The sequence below is a fragment of the Musca vetustissima genome, unplaced genomic scaffold (genome assembly GCF_032173495.1).
Source record: "Musca vetustissima isolate MV318-11 ecotype Yass unplaced genomic scaffold, APGP_CSIRO_Mvet_v1 utg62933, whole genome shotgun sequence".
Taxonomy (NCBI): domain Eukaryota; kingdom Metazoa; phylum Arthropoda; class Insecta; order Diptera; family Muscidae; genus Musca; species Musca vetustissima.
This window is the reverse complement of record NW_026886597.1, coordinates 9,966-31,456: the sequence shown is the minus strand read 5'-3', so window position 1 is coordinate 31,456 and position 21,491 is coordinate 9,966. Positions and strand designations below refer to the sequence as shown.

The window sequence follows — 21,491 nt, the reverse complement described above, 5'->3', positions numbered from 1 at the left end:
TAATGCTGGGGATTGATTGTCGGACAAGTACAAAGCGAACATAAAATCCTCTTAAGTACTTTAAAAGCTTTTTAAAAAACAGAATTCTAAAGAAAGATAAAAGGACATTGCAAACAGATAAAATAGGTCATTTAAATAGAATTGAAACAAATTGTGTTGATATAGGTTATGGCCAACATGAAAAATATGATTCCTTAGAAATATCTTTTAAAGAATCCACGCCTTGTTAAGGACCCCTAAAATGATTTTTTAAAGAATCCACGCCTTGTTAAGGACTCCTAAAATTATTTTTTAAAGAATCCACGCCTTGTTAAGGACCCCTAAAATGATTTTTTAAAGAATCCACGCCTTGCTAAGGACCTAAAATGATTTTTTAAAGAATCCACGCCTTGTTAAGGACCCCTAAAATGATTTTTTAAAGAATCCACGCCTTGTTAAGGACCCCTAAAATGATTTTTTAAAGAATCCACGCCTTGTTAAGGACCCCTAAAATGATTTTTATACCCTTCACCACAGTGTGGTTCAGGATATTATGTCTTTGTGCATATGTTTGTAACAGGTAAAAATAATCGAGATAGACCCATGGTTCCTTTTGATAATATGCCTAGAATCACTTTCTGAGTCGATTTATTCATGTCCGTCCGTCTGTCCATGTATTTTTGTTAACACAGTACAGGTCGCATTTATGATCCGATTTGGATGAAATTGGCACAGGTCACGTAATTGGCCCAAGGACGAAAATGGGAAAAATCGGTTCGGATTTAGATATAGCTCCCATATATACTTTCGTCCGATTTAAGGTAAATGGTGTTCCAAAGTCCCTATATATCTTTCGATTTGCACGAAATTTGACATAGAGTACTGAATTAGGTATAGAATGATATGTACCAAGTTTCGAGAAAATCGGCTCAGATTTAGATATAGCTCTCATATGTAGTTTCGTCTGATTTAAGGTAAATGGTGGTCCAAAAACCCCTTTTATCTTTCGATTTGGCATAGAGTACTGAATTAGGTCCAGAATGATGTGTGCTAAGTTTCGAGAAAATCGGGTCAGATTTAGAATAGGTCCCATATATATTTTCGTCCGATTTTATGTAAATGGTGCACCAAAGTCCCTATATATCTTTCGATTTGCACGAAATTTGGCATAGGGTACTGAATTAGGTTCAAAATGATGTGTGCTAAGTTTCGAGAAAATCGGGTCAGATTCATATATAGCTCCCATATATATTTTCTTCCGATCTATGGTAAAAGGGGCTCCAAAGTGCCTATATATTTTTCGATTTGCACGAAATTTGATATAGAGTACTGAATTAGGACCAGAATGATGTGTGACAAGTTTCTCGAAAATCGGTTCAGATTTGGATATAACTCCCATATATAGTTTCGTCCGATTTAAGGTAAATGGTTCACCAAAATCCCTATATATCTTTCGATTTGCACGAAATTTGACATAGAGTACTGAATTAGGTCCAGAATGATGTGTGCTAAGTTTCGAGAAAATCGGGTCAGATTTATATATAGCTCCCATATATATTTTCGTCCGATCTAAGGTAAATGGGGCTCCAAAGTGCCTATATATCTTTCGATTTGCACAAAATTTGTCATAGGGTACTGAATTAGGTCCAGAATGATGTGTGCTAAGTTTCGTGAAAATCGGTTCAGATTTAGATGTAACTTCAATATATATTTTCGACTGATTTAATTTAAATTGTGAACTAAAGACCCAAAGATTGGCCGATCGGCACACAGTTTTGTACAATGTACTGTTGATATAACCATTTGTGTGTCAAGTTTTCTTGAAGTTGGTTCAGGTTTACATCTACCTTCTATATATATTTTCGTCCGATTATAAGTAAATGGTACACTAAAGGCCCATACAGACCCATTCTCGTACTGAAATTAATAAAACTTAATATCTTGCAAGTTTCCTTGAAATCGGTTCAGATTAGCTTTCATATATAATTTCGACCTATTCGCTTGAATTAGAAAAGGCGACGTCTGTTAGGATACATAAGTAGAATATTCCCAAAGTGGTGATTGGTATCATATAGTCGGCTAAGTCCGACTTTACTACTTTCCTTACTGGTTTAAAGAATTCAAGCCTTGTTATGGACAAAATTAGTTTTTAAAAAAATCCACGCCTTGCTTGGGGACCTTAAAAATATTTTTTAGACAATTAGTAGACGTAATTTTGAATTACCTTCCGATATATTTATGATCCTTTATTTTTTTCGTTTCAGAGATTTGGGCAACAACAACATAACCAAACTGGAGGCGAATTCATTTTTTATGGCCAATAATTTGGAAGAATTGTAAGTATTTCCGAAACTTCGAAACTAAACACCATCACCACTATAGCAGAGAGATGAAACATGTCTTGCTACAGCCTAAGTAATTCCGCAGCCTCGAAAAGCTATGTTAATAACGTTTTGGCTACTTAATGCAAAAGTCCCACCCATACAATAAAAACTGACACAAAAGGCTGTTGGGAGTTTCTCTGGGAGGGTCAAGTGCCGAAACATAACATTCTTGGTTATGTTTCGGTTTTTTTTTGGTTTTTTTCGGTAATGGTTTTTTTTTTTTTTTGTTTGAGGACCACCAAGAAGTTTTTTAAATTTTTTAAGGGTTTACGAAAAGGGATTTTTTAAAAAATATTTTTAAGGGTCTACAACATTGCGTGGATTTTTCAAAAAAATATTTTTAAGGGTCTACAACATGGCGTGTATTTTTTAAAAAATATTTTTAAGGGTCTATAACATAGCGTGGATTTTTTAAAAATTATTTTTAAGGGTCTACAACATGGCGTGGATTTTTTAAAAAATATTTTTAAGGGTCTACAACATGGCGTGGATTTAAAAAAAAAATTTAAGGGTCTACAACATGGCGTGGATTTTTTAAAAAATATTTTTAAGGGTCTACAATAAGGCGTTGATTTTTTAAAAAAATATTTTTAAGGGTCTACAACATGGCGTGGATTTTTTAAAAAATATTTTTCAGAGGCAGAGGACCTGCTATAGCCAATACCCACACCACATCACTATGACAATGCCTTGTGCGTCATCCAAGGCGTCAAAATGAATAAGTGGTCCAACATGCGACCTCTGCCCCCACACACATACGCACACACACACAATCATCATCCCAATCAACCATTGTGGCACCTACACCCAACACCACACACACAAAGTGAAGACAAGTCATTACTCACTTCAAAATCGTCGCCCTTTGCCAACCAGCAAATGACAGCTGCAGCGAAGGAGGGGCGTAGTTTGTAAGGGGGTATGAGAGAAATGTGGTAAGTGGTAGCTGTTTTCGTAAGGTTCAAGTGCCACCCCGTTCTCCTTACAACTCAAAGGAGAAAACAAAGTTGATTTCCTAAATGCCACGTTTTTCCTCAGAAGTCCTTCACTTCGGAGGGTTGAGGTTAGGGTGTTAAGTTTTATCACTCCTTCACCAAAATAATAACAAAAAAATTAATTTGAAAAATTCAGTTTTATAAATAACTTTATTACTCGTTTGTTTGTTGCCATCATTAATTATCCTGACGGTTAAGAGAGTGCTAAGTATAAAAATGCCAAGTAATTTGTTTGTGGCAGAGGTGGTGGTGATGGAGGGGAATTTTTTACGTTCCTATCATTCTTCGGTCATACTTGATTTTTGTCGCTCACTCTTCTTCCCCTTTTTTATTTCCAGGACATTGGCGGATAATAACTTGGAGGTGTTGGATCCTTTGGCCTTCTATGGCCTGTCAAAGTTGAAACGATTAAATTTACAAAATTGTGGCCTTAAAACACTACCCGCATATGCGTTTCAAGGATTGACTAATTTGGTGTCCTTGTAAGTAATTTAATCCTAAAAGTAAAATATTTATAAATTAATAGGGTGATTAAAGGCTACTCTCAGGCGGGGTGAACGATTTTTTACAGAATATTTTTGGGGGTCTATACAAGCGAGTTTTTCAGGGTCTATACAAGGCGTGGATTTTTAACAGAAGGGTTTTTCAGGGTCTATACAAGGCGTGGATTTTTTAATGAAGAGTTTTTCAGGCTCTATACAAGGCGTGGATTTTTTAAAGATTCATTTTCAGGGTCTATACAAGGCGTGGATTTTTTAAAGATTTATTTTTCAGGGTCTATACAAGGCGTGGATTTTTTAAAGAAGACTTTTTCAGGGTCTATACATGGCGTGGATTTTTTAAAGAAGACTTTTTCAGGGACTATACAAGGCGTGGAATTTTTAAAGAAGACTTTTTCAGGGTCTATACAAGGCGTGGATTTTTTAAAGATTCATTTTTCAGGGTCTATTAAGATTCATTTTTCAGGGTCTATACAAGGCGTGGATTTTTTAAAGATTCATTTTCAGGCTATATACAAGGCGTGGATTTTTTAAAAATTAATTTTTCAGGGTCTATACAAGGCGTGGATTTTTTAAAGATTCATTTTCAGGGTCTATACAAGGCGTGGATTTTTTAAAAATTAATTTTTCAGGGTCTATACAAGGCGTGGATTTTTTAAAGATTCATTTTCAGGGTCTATACAAGGCGTGGATTTTTTAAAAATTTATTTTTCAGGGTCTATACAAGGCGTGGATTTTTTAAAAATTTATTTTTCAGGGTCTATACAAGGCGTGGATTTTTTAAAAATTTATTTTTCAGGGTCTGTACAAGGCGTGGATTTTTTAAAAATTTATTTTTCAGGGTCTATACAAGGCGTGGATTTTTTAAAAATTTATTTTTCAGGGTCTATACAAGGCGTGGATTTTTTAAAGAAGACTTTTTCAGGGTCTATACAAGGCGTGGATTTTTTAAAGAAGACTTTTTCAGGGTCTATACAAGGCGTGGATTTTTTAAAGAAGACTTTTTCAGGGTCTATACAAGGCGTGGATTTTTTAAAGAAGACTTTTTCAGGGTCTATACAAGGCGTGGATTTTTTAAAGAAGACTTTTTCAGGGTCTATACAAGGCGTGGATTTTTTAAAGAAGACTTTTTCAGGGTCTATACAAGGCGTGGATTTTTTAAAGAAGACTTTTTCAGGGTCTATACAAGGCGTGGATTTTTTAAAGAAGACTTTTTCAGGGTCTATACAAGGCGTGGATTTTTTAAAGAAGACTTTTTCAGGGTCTATACAAGGCGTGGATTTTTTAAAGAAGACTTTTTCAGGGTCTATACAAGGCGTGGATTTTTTAAAGAAGACTTTTTCAGGGTCTATACAAGGCGTGGATTTTTTAAAGAAGACTTTTTCAGGGTCTATACAAGGCGTGGATTTTTTAAAGAAGACTTTTTCAGGGTCTATACAAGGCGTGGATTTTTTAAAGAAGACTTTTTCAGGGTCTATACAAGGCGTGGATTTTTTAAAGAAGACTTTTTCAGGGTCTATACAAGGCGTGGATTTTTTAAACAAGACTTTTTCAGGGTCTATACAAGGCGTGGATTTTTTAAAGAAGACTTTTTCAGGGTCTATTAAGATTCATTTTTCAGGGTCTATACAAGGCGTGGATTTTTTAAAGATTAATTTTCAGGGTCTATACAAGGCGTGGATTTTTTAAAAATTAATTTTTCAGGGTCTATACAAGGCGTGGATTTTTTAAAGAAGACTTTTTCAGGGTCTATACAAGGCGTGGATTTGTTAAAGAAGATTTTTTTAGGGTCTATACAAGGCGTGGATTTTTTAAAGAAGAGTTTTTCAGGGTCAATACAAGGCGTGGATTTTTTAAAGATACATTTTTCAGGGGGTCTATACAAGGCGTGGATTTTTTAAAGAAGACTTTTTCAGGGTCTATACAAGGCGTGGATTTTTTAAAGAAGAGTTTTTCAGGGTCAATACAAGGCGTGGATTTTTTAAAGATACATTTTTCAGGGGGTCTATACAAGGCGTGGATTTTTTAAAGAAGACTTTTTCAGGGTCTATACAAGGCGTGGATTTTTTAAAGAAGAGTTTTTCAGGGTCAATACAAGGCGTGGATTTTTTAAAGAAGAGTTTTTCAGGGTCAATACAAGGCGTGGATTTTTCAAAGTAGAGTTTTTCAGTGTATATACAAGGCGTTTTTAAAGAAGACTTTTTCAGTGTCTATACAAGGCGTGGATTTTTTAAAGAAGACTTTTTCAGGGTCTATACAAGGCGTGGATTTTTTAAAGAAGACTTTTTCAGGGTCTATACAAGGCGTGGATTTTTTAAAGAAGACTTTTTCAGGGTCTATACAAGGCGTGGATTTTTTAAAGAAGACTATTTCAGGGTCTCTACAAGGCGTGGATTTTTTAAAGAAGACTTTTTCAGGGTCTATACAAGACGTGGATTTTTTAAAGAACACTTTTTCAGAATCTATACAAGGCGTGGATTTTTTAAAGATTAATTTTTCAGGGTCTATACAAGGCGCGGATTTTTTAAGGAAGAGTTTTTCAGGGTCTATACAAGGCGCGGATTTTTTAAAGAAGAGTTTTTCAGGGTCTATACAATGCGTGGATTTTTTAAAGAAGACTTTTTCAGGGTCTATACAAGGCGTGGATTTTTTAAAGAAGACTTTTTCAGGGTCTATACAAGGCGTGGATTTTTTAAAGAAGACTTTTTCAGGGTCTATACAAGGCGTGGATTTTTTAAAGAAGACTTTTTCAGGGTCTATACAAGGCGTGGATTTTTTAAAGAAGAGTTTTTCAGGGTCTATACAAGGCGTGGATTTTTTAAAGAATATTTTTTTCGGGGTCTATACAAGGCGTGGATTTTTTAAAGAATATTTTTTTCGGGGTCTATACAAGGCGTGGATTTTTTAAAGAAGACTTTTTCAGGGTCTATACAAGGCGTGGATTTTTTAAAGAAGACTTTTTCAGGGTATATACAAGGCGTGGATTTGTTAAAGAAGACTTTTTCAGGGTCTATACAAGGCGTGGATTTTTTAAAGAAGACTTTTTCAGGGTCTATACAAGGCGTGGATTTTTTAAAGATTCATTTTTCAGGGTCTATACAAGGCGTGGATTTTTAAAGATTCATTTTCAGGGTCTATACCAGGCGTGGATTTTTTAAAGATTAACTTTTCAGAGTCTATACAAGGCGTGGATTTTTTAAAGATTAACTTTTCAGAGTCTATACAAGGCGTGGATTTTTTAAAGAAGACTTTTTTAGGATCTATACAAGGCGTGGATTTTTTAAAGAAGACTTTTTCAGGATCTATACAAGGCGTGGATTTTTTAAAGAAGACTTTTTCAGGATCTATACAAGGCGTGGATTTTTTAAAGAAGACTTTTTCAGGATCTATACATGGCGTGGATTTTTTAAAGAAGACTTTTTCAGGATCTATACATGGCGTGGATTTTTTAAAGAAGACTTTTTCAGGATCTATACATGGCGTGGAATTTTTTAAGAATGTTTGGCTTTTTTTTATTGAAATCCAAATTATTGTGTGGACGCCTGAAAGTATGCCACGTTTTTTGTTCGTCCATTGCGTTTGCTACGCAATGAAAGTTCTATTTACATATTTAACCTATATTTATATGTATATCGGTATTTTTATATTTTTTCTATATTTGTTTCTTTGTCCTTCACACACATACACACGCATCCACCACCACACATAACACACACAAAAAATACTGTGCCGCAATTGAAATGGCGTGCCTTTTGTTTGGCCAACATTTATATTGCCTTTCCTTCATTGTTATACAAAAACACACACACACACATATATATACATATATATTAAAATATATATTCCAAATAAATGATTTTCATTTATTTTTTCCACTTTATTCAAATAAAAAAAAAATAATTGACTACACATGTCTTTGTCCACTGTCCACACAACCAACATTCACCCTCCAACTCATTTCCTGTATCCTGCATCAACAAAAAAAAAATCCGAATTTCCTCTTCAATCAAATCGCAGGCAATTAAATGGCAACGCCTTAGCAAGCATGGATCGCAACAGCCTGCAGCATTTGCCAAAATTACGCACTCTACGACTCGAAGGCAATTTATTCTATCGGATACCCACCGATGCTTTGGCTGGATTAAAGACACTCGAAGCACTGTGAGCCAATTAAAAAAAAACCAACAACTACAAAAAATTTTATTGAGCATTAAATAATTGTTATTAACAATATATATCCACTATATAACAATATTAATGTAAATATGTGTTCAATATTTTCGCATATGCATTTATACAGGGTGTCCCAAAAAAGGATGGAAAAAATTGAAAAAGAGGTTTTCTTTTTTTTCAAAAAATTGGCGATAAAAATATCGGCTATTCCAATTTCGCATTTTTTCAAAATTCGAATACAATAAAAATTGGATACAATCTGCCAGAAAATCATTTTTGGAGTTTTATCAAAATTCTCTCACCATATGAAACCAAAAATCATCCATTTGATTAACTAATAATTTTAGTTCCCTTTACCTTTCGGGATACACTGTAGTCACACTTGTACGTTGTGTATATCTCCATAGCAATAAAAATTAATCCCATATTTACTAAAAGCTTCTTAAATCCCTATACTATGTGTGCTTGCATGCTGAACACTAAAAACAATTCGAACGAATTGCTAAAAAACAAAAACAATAAAATTTGCAAAAAAACAATCCTTTCAAAATTTAAATTTCCAGAAATTGTCAAAAACAAAAAAAAAAATGGGAATAAAAATTTTGTTCAACTTCGTTGCAATTGGCTTTCCAAAAAAATTAGTTCAAACTAATACTTGTTTTTGTTTGAAAATAAAAACACCCCATCACACTAATGGGTCATGGCTTTATTTGTTTTCTTCCTTACCCAACAAAAAAAAATTGCATTAAAAATACAAAAAACAATTTCATAAAAAATAGTTTGTATGCATTTCTGTTTCATAAAAATGTTAATATTATGTGTTTCACTTAGCATATGGGATTTTCAGGAAAAAATAACATAAAAAACAACAACAATTATTGGGGTTTATTTTTAACAATAATGTACAACTATTTGGCATAATAAAACTATTCTGGAAGTTGACAAAAACAAATTTAAACCAGTAAGGAAAGTGGTAAAGTCGGACTGGGCCGACCATATGATACCCTTCACCACTTTAGGTATATTGTATTGTATATGTATCCTTACAATTGCATGTCAATGTTCCCTCCAAGGAACATACAAATCTGCAACCTCTGACACATGCAATTTCATTCTTGCAGATCTAGAGTCGTCTGCCTATCATGGAACAAATTTATGAAAAAATCGATTTATAGCTAAATTGACTCACATTATTCGATACGCCGCACTGTTAAAAATTTAGTATCAATCAGACACCCCTTCGAAATACATATGAGGGCTATGGCTGCATCTGCGCCAATTTCAACAAGACGCCATAACGTCATCCAAGTCTCAATTTGCATATGTGCAAAATTTCTTGCAAATCGAAGGATATATAGGGACTTTGGTGCACCAATTACACGAAATCGGACAAAAATCTATATGTGAGCTATATCTAAATCTAAACCAATTTTGACGAATCTTAACACCCATCCTTCTAGACTTTATTTAGTACGCTATGCCAAATTTCGTGCAAATCGAAAGATATATAGGGACATTGGTACACGATTTACATTAAATTGGACGAAAATATATATGGGAGCTATATCTAAATCTGAACCGATTTATGCTATGCCAAATTTCGTACAAATCCCAAGATATATAGGGACCTTGGTGCACCATTTACATAAAATCGGTCGAACATATATATGGGAACCGATTTTCAGGAAACTTAGCGCACATCACTCTTGATTTAATTTAGTACGCTGAGCCAAATTTCGTGCAAATCGAAAGATATTTAGGGAGTTTGATACACCATTTACATTAAATCGGACGAAAATATATATGGGAGCTATATACAAACCTGGACCGATTTTCAGGAAACTTAGCGCACATCATTCTAAGCTTAATTCAGTATATATGGGAGCTATATCAAAATCTGAAGCTATTTTCAGGAAAAATTAAAACAGATCATTCTAGGCTTAATTCAATACGCTGCGCCAAATTTCGTGCAAATCGAAAGATATATATTGACTCTGGTGGACCATTTACATTAAATCGGACGGACGTATATATGGAAGCTATATCTAAATCGGAACCGATTTTTAGGAAACCTAAAACACATCATTCTAGACCTAATTGATTACGCTGTGCCAAATTTCGTGCAAATCGATATATATATATATATATATATATATATATATATATGGGGACGTTGGTGCACCATTTACATTTAATCGGAAGGAAATATATATGGAAATATATCTAAATCTGGACCGATTTTCAGGAAACTTAACACACATCATTCTACACCTAATTCATTACTCTGTGTCAAATGTATAGGGAGCTATATCTAAATCTGAACCGATTTTTCCCAATTTCAATTGGGTTCGTCCTTCGACGATCTGTACTTTGTTTATATTTTAACATGGACAGACAGACGGACGGACGGACATGCATAAATCGACTTAGAAAGTGATTCTACGATTTCTCAAAATGAACCATGTGTTTATCTCGTTTCCATGGGGACTTCGCCCAAAAGGGGGCGAACATTTGATTGAGATTTTTTGCCATATTCGACTACAAAATACCAAATTACAGCGCATTTAGTCAAAAAACACGCTCAAGAACCCCAAAATAGTGAAAATAAGTGGTATCCTTATATGGGGGCTACCCAAAAAAAAATGGGTCCATTTTAGTGGAGAGATTTGCTACCCAAAAAGAATTCAAAGTAATAAATTACAGCCAGTTCGGTCGAAAAATGCGATCAAAACTCCCAAAATATCGGATAATGGGGGGTACCGTTATATGGGGGACTACCAGAAAAAGTGAAGACATTTGGTACCCAATAGGAACCCAATGTGCCGAATTTCAGTTAATTCTGTTAAAAAACGCGCTCTAAAATCTCAAAGTACCTCATACTATGCCTAAATGTGAACCGATATATAGGACTATGCCTAAATGTGAACCGATATAGATCATCTTCGAATTTGGCCTGCTTGCAGACAAAGGACAACCCCATGCAAAATGTCAGCACCGTATCTCAATTCCTTTAGAAGATAGCGTGATTACAACAGATGACGGACGGACTGACATGGCTAGTTCGTCTTAGAATTTTACCCTCATCAAGAATTTAAGTACTTTATAGGGTCGGAAATGAATATTTCGATGAGTTACAAACGGAATGAAAAAATTAATATACCCTCCATATTATGGTGAGGGGAACATCAAAATACGTAAAAAAACTTGGTAAGGTTCGGCTGGGCGAAATGGTCCGAAACCCTGGGCAGTTTTGTTAGGAAAGTAGCAAATTACAAAAAAACTCAGTTTGGAAAATTTGGCTAAATTTACCGAAAATTAATTTTCTTTTCGGGAATTTAATAGTCCTATTTTATACCAAAGTAAAACAATTGCTCTTTCTGATGCAGTTTGAACCAAGTCTTCATAATGTTTGAAAGTAGCACTTATCGGTGCTTCCCCCCAGAGGATCAAAATTTGAAATTTGTATATCTCGTATGAGGTGAACCGATTATTACATTTCATTCGGACTGTGCATATTGTAATATTTTTATCAAACCTAGTTCGAAGATAGAACTTATCGCTCCTCCTTCTTGGGCCAACAAAACATTGCCATATAACTTATGATACGATTTAAGTCCAGTGTTATTATTCGTCCCCAGGAATTTTTGGATCAACAGCGATTTAATGATCCTAGGGAATCTCATTTAAACGATTTTATCGATGCCGTGGCCTAATTAAAAGAAATTATTATTTTAATTGGAGATGAACTGTTGGCGATTTTACTTCATTTATAGCGAACACTTTTCCTGTTCCTATAGTTTTACCCTTATAGCGAACTATGGATATAGAGAACTTTTTTATAAAGAAATATTTATTCGGTCCCAACATTCAGTCGTCATATTTTTTAATTTGGTTTTAACGAACTTGCGAACCGGCTGTTTATGTTAAATTGTAAACAAAATACAAGTCGCATTAATAAACCGATTTTGAAATCTCATTTATTTAGCCCACGGACGAACCATATTGAAATTGGTGAAAATCTGTTCAGTTTCAGAAAAAACACCAATATATATTTCCGTCCGATTTTATGTTAATGAAAATCGAATGATATAGATATATAGATATAGGTGCCCCATTTACCTTAAATCGGACGAAACTATATATGGAAGCTATATCTAAATCTGAACCGATTTTCTCGAAACTTGACACACATCATTCTGAACCTAATTCAGTACTCTGTGCCACATTTCATGCAAATCGAAAGATATAGAGGGACTTTGGTGCCCCATTTACCTTAAATCGGACGAAACTATATATGGGAGCTATATCCAAATCTGAACCGATATTCTCGAAACTTGTCACATATATTCAGTACTCTGTGCCAAATTTCATGCAAATCGAAAGATATAGAGGGACTTTGGTGCCCTATTTACCTTAAATCGGACGAAACTATATATGAGAGCTATATCTAAATCTGAACCGATTTTCTCGAAACTTGACACACATCATTCTGAACCTAATTCAGTACTCTGTGCCACATTTCATGCAAATCGAAAGATATAGAGGGATTTTGGTGCTCCATTTACCTTAAATCGGACGAAAATATATATGGGAGCTATATCTAAATCTGAACCGATTTTTTCCAATTTCAATAGGGTTCGTCCTTGAGCCAAATAAGTGACTTATGCCAAATTTCATCCAAATCGGATTATAAATGCGACCTGTACTTTGTTTAAAATTTAACATCTACAGACGGACAGACGGACATGCATAAATTGACTCAGAAAGTGATTCTATGCATATTTTCAAAAGGAACCATGTGTCTATCTCGTTTCCTTTTGCCTGTTACAAACATATGCACAAATACATAATACCCTGTACCACAGTGTGGTGAAGGGTATAATAATGAGGAGAGAAACTCCAAAGAGTGTGAATATGTATAGTTAACTAATGACAACGATCGAACAATGATAGATGAACCATTAAATTTTTCACATAGTAACTCAATAGTACCTCAAGGAGGTACTATTGTGGGAAGTCGATTAGATGACTGATTGTCGTCGATTGGACTTTTGGAGCTGCATGTAACTTGGTCGGTCATACATCATGTAAATGTGGTGTTGTAGCGAAATTACCAAGAAATTGCAAGAATTAGGTCTGAAACCAACTGCTCAGTGTCTACGTATATTTTCGAAGAAAGACGGTGGAAAGATTTTAACGATGTGCTTTTGGACTCCATTGAGCCTAAGTGGAGAAATTCCATTAATTTACTGTCAATATATAATAGAGGTATATCAATTTTTTTATTAAATATATAATATTCCAAAATTGTCACTTGTTATGGGGAAGATATACCAGAAGGAATGAACCCATGGGTTCCATTTTCAAACATGATGTGGTATTGATAGAAATATTACCATCTGCAGTTTACGCATTACATAGGATACTCGATTGGCTTCCAAAGTCCGAATGAAATCGGTTACTACCTTCGAATGTTATCACGTGCCTCAGCCAGTCAGGAATACAAAATGAGGGAAAATTATAAATCGACTCGAAATTGTCTGAAACGGATTTGGTTAAAGGAACCTTGGGGTCAAAAAAAAAAAAAACAACTTTTGCCGTAGGAAAGGTTAAATACTCTCTCATTAGTCATAATGCTAGGGATATAAAAATATATATTTACATATAGTTGTACATTATTGTTTCATGAATGCGTATATTTATTACAGTCATTAACCAATATACATATTTAATTAATACCACCACATACATTATTTTCATTAATATTTATTAAAAAAAAGTATTCTCGCATAATTTTTATTAATTTCAATTTGTTGAAGCTTGAACTTGTTCTTGGGATTTATTTCTCTCTCGCAAAATTGGTATGCCTTGCAAATATTATCTTCTCATAAGATCCCATTTTCAGGTTTAGGCTTTAACAAAAATCTTATTTCATTAATACTAATATTTAATTTGTTTTATATATATGCAGAAATCTTGGCAGTAATCTCTTGACAATAATCAATGATGAGGATTTTCCAAAAATGCCAAATTTGGTGGTACTGTAAGTAAAAAACCATATACATTTTTTTAAAACTATTTTCAAACAGGGGAAAGAATTTTAATAAATTTAAAAAAAAAATCTGTGGCGCCGGGAAGGACCTTTTTAATAACCAATTTAGATTTTTATAAATTTTAAATTATTATTCAAAAAATATAAAAATGTGCTTCACGGAATTTGTAATCAAAAACCGATATAATTAAAATCTTAAAAATATACTTACTTAGCTGGCTTTTTGCAGAACTTTTGTTCCATAAGTCGAGCTAAAAAACAGATTTCCAGGCGCCTTGTTCCTAAACTGCTTACTTAGACCATAGTAGCATCTGTTGGCCAACACTATCCTTATCCAAATTTTAAAACTGATGTCATTAGTTTTATTTATGGCGGTACCAAGGTATAAACAATCTTTGACTACCTCGAAGCTGTAGTTTTCAACTTCCACAGTTGGTCCGAGCCTACTGGACGTCTTGCGCGTTGATAGCATCAGCTTCTCGCCATTTACTGCCAGACCCACTTTGGCAGACTCCTTCTCAATTTGTTCAAAGGTGTCTGTTGCCGGCCGCAATGTCTTGTCTACTTTTTTGCGCAAGGGACACAGGATGCTGAGGTTCCAATCATTGTGCATGCATCTGACCACCGGTCTTGAATAGTTCAGCTGGTAACCCATAGGCACCTGCTGATTTATTATTCTTCAGCCGATTAATTGCTATTCTTACCTCATTTTGGCTAGGTGGTATACACTCTATATCGTCATATATTATTGGTTCTGGGGTATACTCTTCACAACTAGAAGGAGCTTCTTCTGGAAGAAGTTTTTCAAAATGCTCCTTCCAGATCCTCAACACGCTGTCTATATCTGTCACTAGGTTTCTTTCTTAATCTCTACAGGATGATGTGCCTGCACTAAAGCCTCGGTTTGGTGTTTTACTCGTTAGTAAAATTTCCGTACTTCGTTCTGACTCCTGTACATCTCGATTTTCTCCCGCTCACGGTTTTCTTGTTCCTTCTTCTTTTTTCTGAAAATACATTTCTCCTCTCTCCGTTTCTCCCATCGCATTACGTGTTGCAACAGTCTGTGGTGTTGCCTTATCCGCTGCGTTTTTCGCCTCAGTAGCATTACAACACTCCTGGTCTTACCACGGGTTTCTTGGTGGTGGTTTTTGGTACCCAAGTGTTGCTTTTGCTGTAGTTTGTAGGGAGTGGGCAATTCTTTGCCGTTGTGCTTCTATACAATTATCGTGACAAGAAGTGCTTTCGTCAAGCAGATGGGTAAGATGAGCGGAGTAGGCCACGGCTACCTGTTGTGTTTGCAGCTTTTCGACGTCGAGTTTCCATGTTGTGTTAGATCGCACCTTTGCTGCAACATTAACACGAGTGCGAACCTTGGCTGCTGCAAGGTAGTGGTCCGAATCGATATTCGCTTCTCGGATCGATCGAACGTCTAATACACTGGATGAATGCCTTCCGTCTATCACAACATGATCAATTTGATTTCTCGTTGCTTGTTCAAGAGAAATCCAGGTGGCCTTGTGTATATCGAGATGCTTGAATCTGGTGCTGCTAACTACCATGTTTTTTGCTGCCGCGAAATCAATCAATCAATCAACCGCCGTTGTCGGATGTTTCTTCATGAAGGCTGAATTTTCCGACGGTGGGGCCAACGATATTTTCTCTTGCGATTTTTGCATTAAAATCTTCTAGCAGAATTTTAATGTCATGCCCAGGGCAGGTGATCATATGCTGTTTCTTTGCGCTCGTAAAATATGTTCTTGGTCTGTTCATCTTTGTCGTAGGTGGCAGCATGAAACTGATGTAGAAGAACTTCACTTTTATACGGATTATATCAATTCGCTCATTTACTGGAATAAATCTGTTAACCATTAATATGCGTGGTCTCCGAGTGTGGGCAACCCGACGCCTCAACCCATATTTTTGTAGTTCTTATGCGTGAACTCGATGCGCATAGTAGCTCACTATTTCAACGGATGTTGAAAATAGCTACCACAGGTGACACCACGGGAGGTCAGTGTCCACAATTGAGATGAAAGAGGGACAAATATAAGCTTCGCCATGGTAGAGGACAGAGGCTGTCAATAATTTAATAATACCAAAATTAAAAAAAAAATCAGTCGAAATTGCTTATTTTAACCTTATATATATCATACCCCAAATGTTACGTTATAGGGAAGTTCGACTGTATTTTATTTTTAATATTATGAAAATTAAATTCATTTCTAAATTGGTTAATAAATATTAAGGTTCTTACCCCAAAAATAGATTTAAATATAATTTCCTCTACTTCCTCATTCTATTTTTTATCAAATTCCCATAAATTTACTCATCCTATTTCATGTCCAACCAAAATTCCCACATATTTTATCTTCCTATTTTTTGTCATCAAAATCCCCACCAGAAAAATCCTTCCATTCCGCACCATTATTCAAATCACTTCCTATAAAAAAAATTATTAAAATGTATTCCTAAATGTTTGATGTTGTTGTTATTTATTTTTTTCTTCCTCTTCTTCTCTACTTTCGTTACAGTCTGTTGAAACGTAATCAAATCATGAAAATCTCCTCTGGCGCCTTTGCAAATTTAACAGCTTTAGAAATACTGTAAGTCAATGGCCTTCGGCGTTTTTTCCAAGAAACTTTTTTTCAAATTCCTACCATTTGTATTTCAATATTGTATTTATTTTATCTTCTACCACCGCCACCACAACCACCCCTTTACCCTCTGTTGCGAAGGTGTAAAGTATTTAGTTCGAAAACAAATTTCTTTTTTAAAGATAACCGGAAAATAGGTAGCTATGAAGAAAATATTAAACGTGGGAGCAGGGAAATTTATGGAAAAATATGTAAAACCAAGCAAAAGTTATAAAATTCCAGATTTTTTTGTCGTTATGAATAACATTCCGAACCAGGTAACAGCAAGTAAAACTGAAATTTATGGTTTGGTGGCAAGGCGATAAAAAGGATATAAAAAATAAAACTGTTAGAAGGAGTCCCTATAAACTAGATGAAAAAAAATCAAATAGTTTTTCAGGGCTTTATGGAGGAGTGTATTTTTTAAAGAATATCTTTGCGGGGTCTTTTAGAGGCGAATTGTTGAAGAATTTTTTTTTTGATTCGTATAGTGGCGTACATTTTTTAAAAAATATTTTTCGGAATCTTATAGAGCCGCGGCTTTTTTAAACAATATTGGTTTGGGGTCTTATAGAGGATTTGATTTTTTAAAGAATATTTTTGGGGTCTTCTAGATCCGTGGACTTTTTAAAGAATATTGTTTCAGGGTCTATACGAGGCGTGGATTTTTAAAGAATATTTTTCCGGGTCTACACAAGGCGTGGATTTTTAAGGAATATTTTCCGGGTCTATACAAGGCTTGGATTTTTAAAAAATATTTTTCCGGGTCTATACAAGGCTTGGATTTTTAACAAATATTTTTCGGGGTCTATACAAGGCTTGGATTTTTAAAAAAATATTTTTCCGGGTCTATACAAGGCTTGGATTTTTTAAAGAATATTTTTTTTCGGGGTCTATACAAGGCGTGGATTTTTTAAAGAATATTTTTTTCGGGGTCTATACAAGGCGTGGATTTTTTAAAGAATATTTTTTTCGGGGTCTATACAAGGCGTGGATTTTTTAAAGAATATTTTTTTCGGGGTCTATACAAGGCGTGGATTTTTTAAAGAATATTTTTTTCGGGGTCTATACAAGGCGTGGATTTTTTAAAGAATATTTTTTTCGGGGTCTATACAAGGCGTGGATTTTTTAAAGAATATTTTTTTCGGGGTCTATACAAGGGGTGGATTTTTTAAAGAATATTTTTTTCGGGGTCTATACAAGGCGTGGATTTTTTAAAGAATATTTTTTTCGGGGTCTATACAAGGCGTGGATTTTTTAAAGAAGAGTTTTTCAGGGTCTATACAAGGCGTGGATTTTTTTCTAAGGATTATTTTTAAGGACCCTCTACAAGGCGTGGGTTGTCTAAGGATTATTTTTAAGGACCCTCTAGAAGGCGTCGGTTGTCTAAGGAATATTTTTAGGGACCCTTTATAAGGCGTGGATTTTTTAAAGACTAATTTTGGAGAATCTCTACAAGGCTTGGACTTTTTAAAGACTAATTTTGGAGACCCTCTATAAGGCGTGGATTTTTTAAAGACTCATTTTTGAGACCCTCTATAAGGCGTGGATTTGTTAAAGAATAATTTTGGAGACCCTCTATAAGGCGTGGATTTGTTAAAGAATAATTTTGGAGACCCTCTATAAGGCGTGGATTTTTTAAAGACTAATTTTGGAGACCCTCTATAGGGCGTGCACTTTTTAAAGACTAATTTTGGAGACCCTCTATAAGGCGTGGATTTTTTAAAGACTAATTTTGGAGACCCTCTATAAGGCGTGGATTTTTTAAAGACTAATTTTTGAGACCCTCTATAAGGCGTGGATTTTTTAAAGACTCATTTTGGAGACCCTCTATAAGGCTTGGATTTTTTAAAGACTCATTTTGGAGACCCTCTATAAGGCGCGGATTTTTTAAAGACTCATTTTGGAGACCCTCTATAAGGCGCGGATTTTTTAAAGACTAATTTTGGAGACCCTCTATAAGGCGTGGATTTTTTAAAGACTAATTTTGGAGACCCTCTATAAGGCGTGGATTTTTTACAGACTAATTTTGGAGACCCTCTATAAGGCGTGGATTTTTTAAAGACTAATTTTGGAGACCCTCTATAAGGCGTGGATTTTTTAAAGACTAATTTTGGAGACCCTCTATAAGGCGTGGATTTTTTAAAGACTAATTTTGGAGACCCTCTATAAGGCGTGGATTTTTTAAAGACTAATTTTGGAGATCCTTTATAAAGCGTGGATTTTTTAAAGACTAATTTTGGAGACCCTCTATAAGGCGTGGATTTTTTAAAGACTCATTTTGGAGACCCTCTATAAGGCGTGGATTTTTTAAAGACTCATTTTGGAGACCCTCTATAAGGCGTGGCTTTTTTAAAGACTCATTTTTGAGACCCTCTATAGGGCGTGGATTTTTTAAAGACTCATTTTTGAGACCCTCTATTAGGCGTGGACTTTTTAAAGACTAATTTTGGAGACCCTCTATAAGGCGTGGATTTTTTAAAGACTAATTTTGGAGACCCTCTATAAGGCGTGGATTTTTTAAAGAATATTTTTTTCTTTTCTTACCTTTAAACAATTTGCATATCACACACACTACTGTAGTTGTGTGTGGGTGAGAGTGTGTGTGACTACATGAAAGGGATGATAAATCACATCAACTACTAAAGGTTGTTAAAAAGTTAAATAAAATTTCACTCCCATGTTTATGTGTTCACAATCAAAAAGTAAGTTCTGCAAGTTTGAGGTGAGATACAACAACATGTGCAACAGACGTACGGAGTTCTCTATAAAGAAGTATTTAGTGGTAGATCCTTTTTTCTTATAGATTGGAGGAGAAAGAATTTTATATTTTTTTTTATAGGAAAGGCGGGTGTGGAATGTGAATGGAATAAATGATTTAAAAGGGGGTAAAGTTTTAGTTTGTATACAAATTTTATGTAACCGGAAAAAGTGTGGGGAGGAGGAGAAGGAAAATATTAACATTTGCCATTAACCCTTGAGGAACCAACAAAAATTTTAATATTAATACCGGTCCTTCGTATCTGCACCAATATCAAGTATAGGTCGGATTAAGATATGCTGATTTTTTCAAAGCCTCCAGGCCTTCTGATAACATTTGTGGAAATTTGTATTTATTCCCTTATGCCATGTACAGACGAGCGTTGTTCGCTCTCTCATTCGTTGTTCGACCCCTAATTATGAAGTAATTACATAGTTCCCCATACAAAATTGTCTGAGCGAACACCGACTTTTCTACGTTGTTCAATTCGAATCACTCTCTGAATCACCAAAAATTTTGTCCCATCTCTAACAATTGAGAGAATTTATCGAAAATAAATTAATTTTGACAGCATGAAAAAATTTTTAAATTTTTCAAAATTTTTCAGTAAAATTGAAAATGATGAATGAAAAGTAACCCAAATTCTAGTTTTTATATATGCAGAAGGATGTAAATTTTGTTGTCTACGTAATGCAATATGCATTTCTTTCCCCTTGGTTCTAATTAGCGTACAAAACGAGAAACAAAAGTGGGGAAACCCAAACAAAAATTCTCCAATTTTTTAAATGTGACATTTGAGTTGAGAAAATATAAAAATGTATTGAAAACAACAATATTTTCAGAAAAAATGGAAAACATGAATTAAAAGTAAAGAGATAGGGGTTGATATTATAGTCAGGAGAAAGAGAATTATTTTTTCTATTTAGATCCATATGTGATTCACGCAAATATGTTACAATTTTGGTGTAAAACAAGAAACAAAATGTTTGAAATAAAAAAAAAACTCTGATGACATGAATTAAGAATGGTGTTGTATGAACGGGTTAATTCATGTACGTAATTCTGAGAGCGAACTACGTTGTTCGAATGCCCGTCAGAACATGGCATTAGGGTTAAAAGTCCTCCCCTGAACAATAAACCTCTTTAAATATCCGCTAAGGTGTACATCAGGTAACCAGCAACAGGAAGCTAACAATTTTAGACATGTTTGCTTTTCTAACCGTTTTCAGTTTTTTTCTTTGCAGTTGAAGTAACCTGTCAGTTAGCTTTAAGTGTTTATTTACCAAATGAATTATTTTTTTCCTCAGAATAGATATCTCAGAGGTAGAGGAGGTTGAACGAAGGGTTAGCTAAAGTATAAATATTTGATATTGAAAAGTTAATGCAATTGTGAGGTTAAGTAAACAGTTTGTTTTGGCTTTGTTTTGAAAACAACAACAGCAAAGGACACTTCAAGGATCCATGATAGGAAGCAGGAGGTGGTATTTAGAGAAATTTCTAAAGAATAATTTTCATACATTTTCCGTCTGTCCGTCTGTCCACAGTTATGAACCAATCTTCACGAAATTTTGCATGTAGGATGGGTTCTGGCCAATGAAGACCCCTATTGTTTTTGGAAAAGATCAGTTAATATTTAGGGGATGAAATGGACCAAAGACTTTAGTTTTGTCGATTTTTCTGGTCACTCCAGAGGACGCAATTATGGCCCAAACACCATGACACGAATTTTTGCATGGAGAAGGGGATCGGGCCAAAGAATAAGCATGCCTGTTTTGATAAAGATCGGTCAATACTTAGCGGGTCAAATGGACCCTGATTTTTTTGTGAAAATGCCAAAATTTATATCCTATATCGTATAGATTTACCCCTGAAGGACAGAGACCCGAGAAGTTTATAGTATACCCATGAGGAGTGGTTGACCTTTAAATTGATACCCAATTTATTGTGGTATGTAATCGGATGTGGGAGTTACAATTGAATGTTTGCAGGTGCTTACGTACTAAGATATTATTTA

The 21,491-nt window shown here is 34.8% G+C and overlaps 1 protein-coding gene across 1 annotated transcript in view; it reads left to right on the top strand.

The window, feature by feature from the left end:
* LOC133334092 (toll-like receptor 6) overlaps positions 1–16,686 on the top strand; it is a gene marked incomplete at its 3' end in the record, with an annotated part of 33,318 nt that extends 16,632 nt beyond the window's left edge. Inside the window, exons 2-6 of the mRNA XM_061542388.1 lie at positions 2,244–2,315; positions 3,697–3,840; positions 7,876–8,019; positions 14,003–14,074; positions 16,615–16,686. Of these exons, the coding sequence (XP_061398372.1) occupies positions 2,244–2,315; positions 3,697–3,840; positions 7,876–8,019; positions 14,003–14,074; positions 16,615–16,686 (504 nt within the window). The remainder of the gene's footprint in view (positions 1–2,243; positions 2,316–3,696; positions 3,841–7,875; positions 8,020–14,002; positions 14,075–16,614) is intronic.
* Between the last annotated feature and the right edge of the window lie 4,805 nt (positions 16,687–21,491).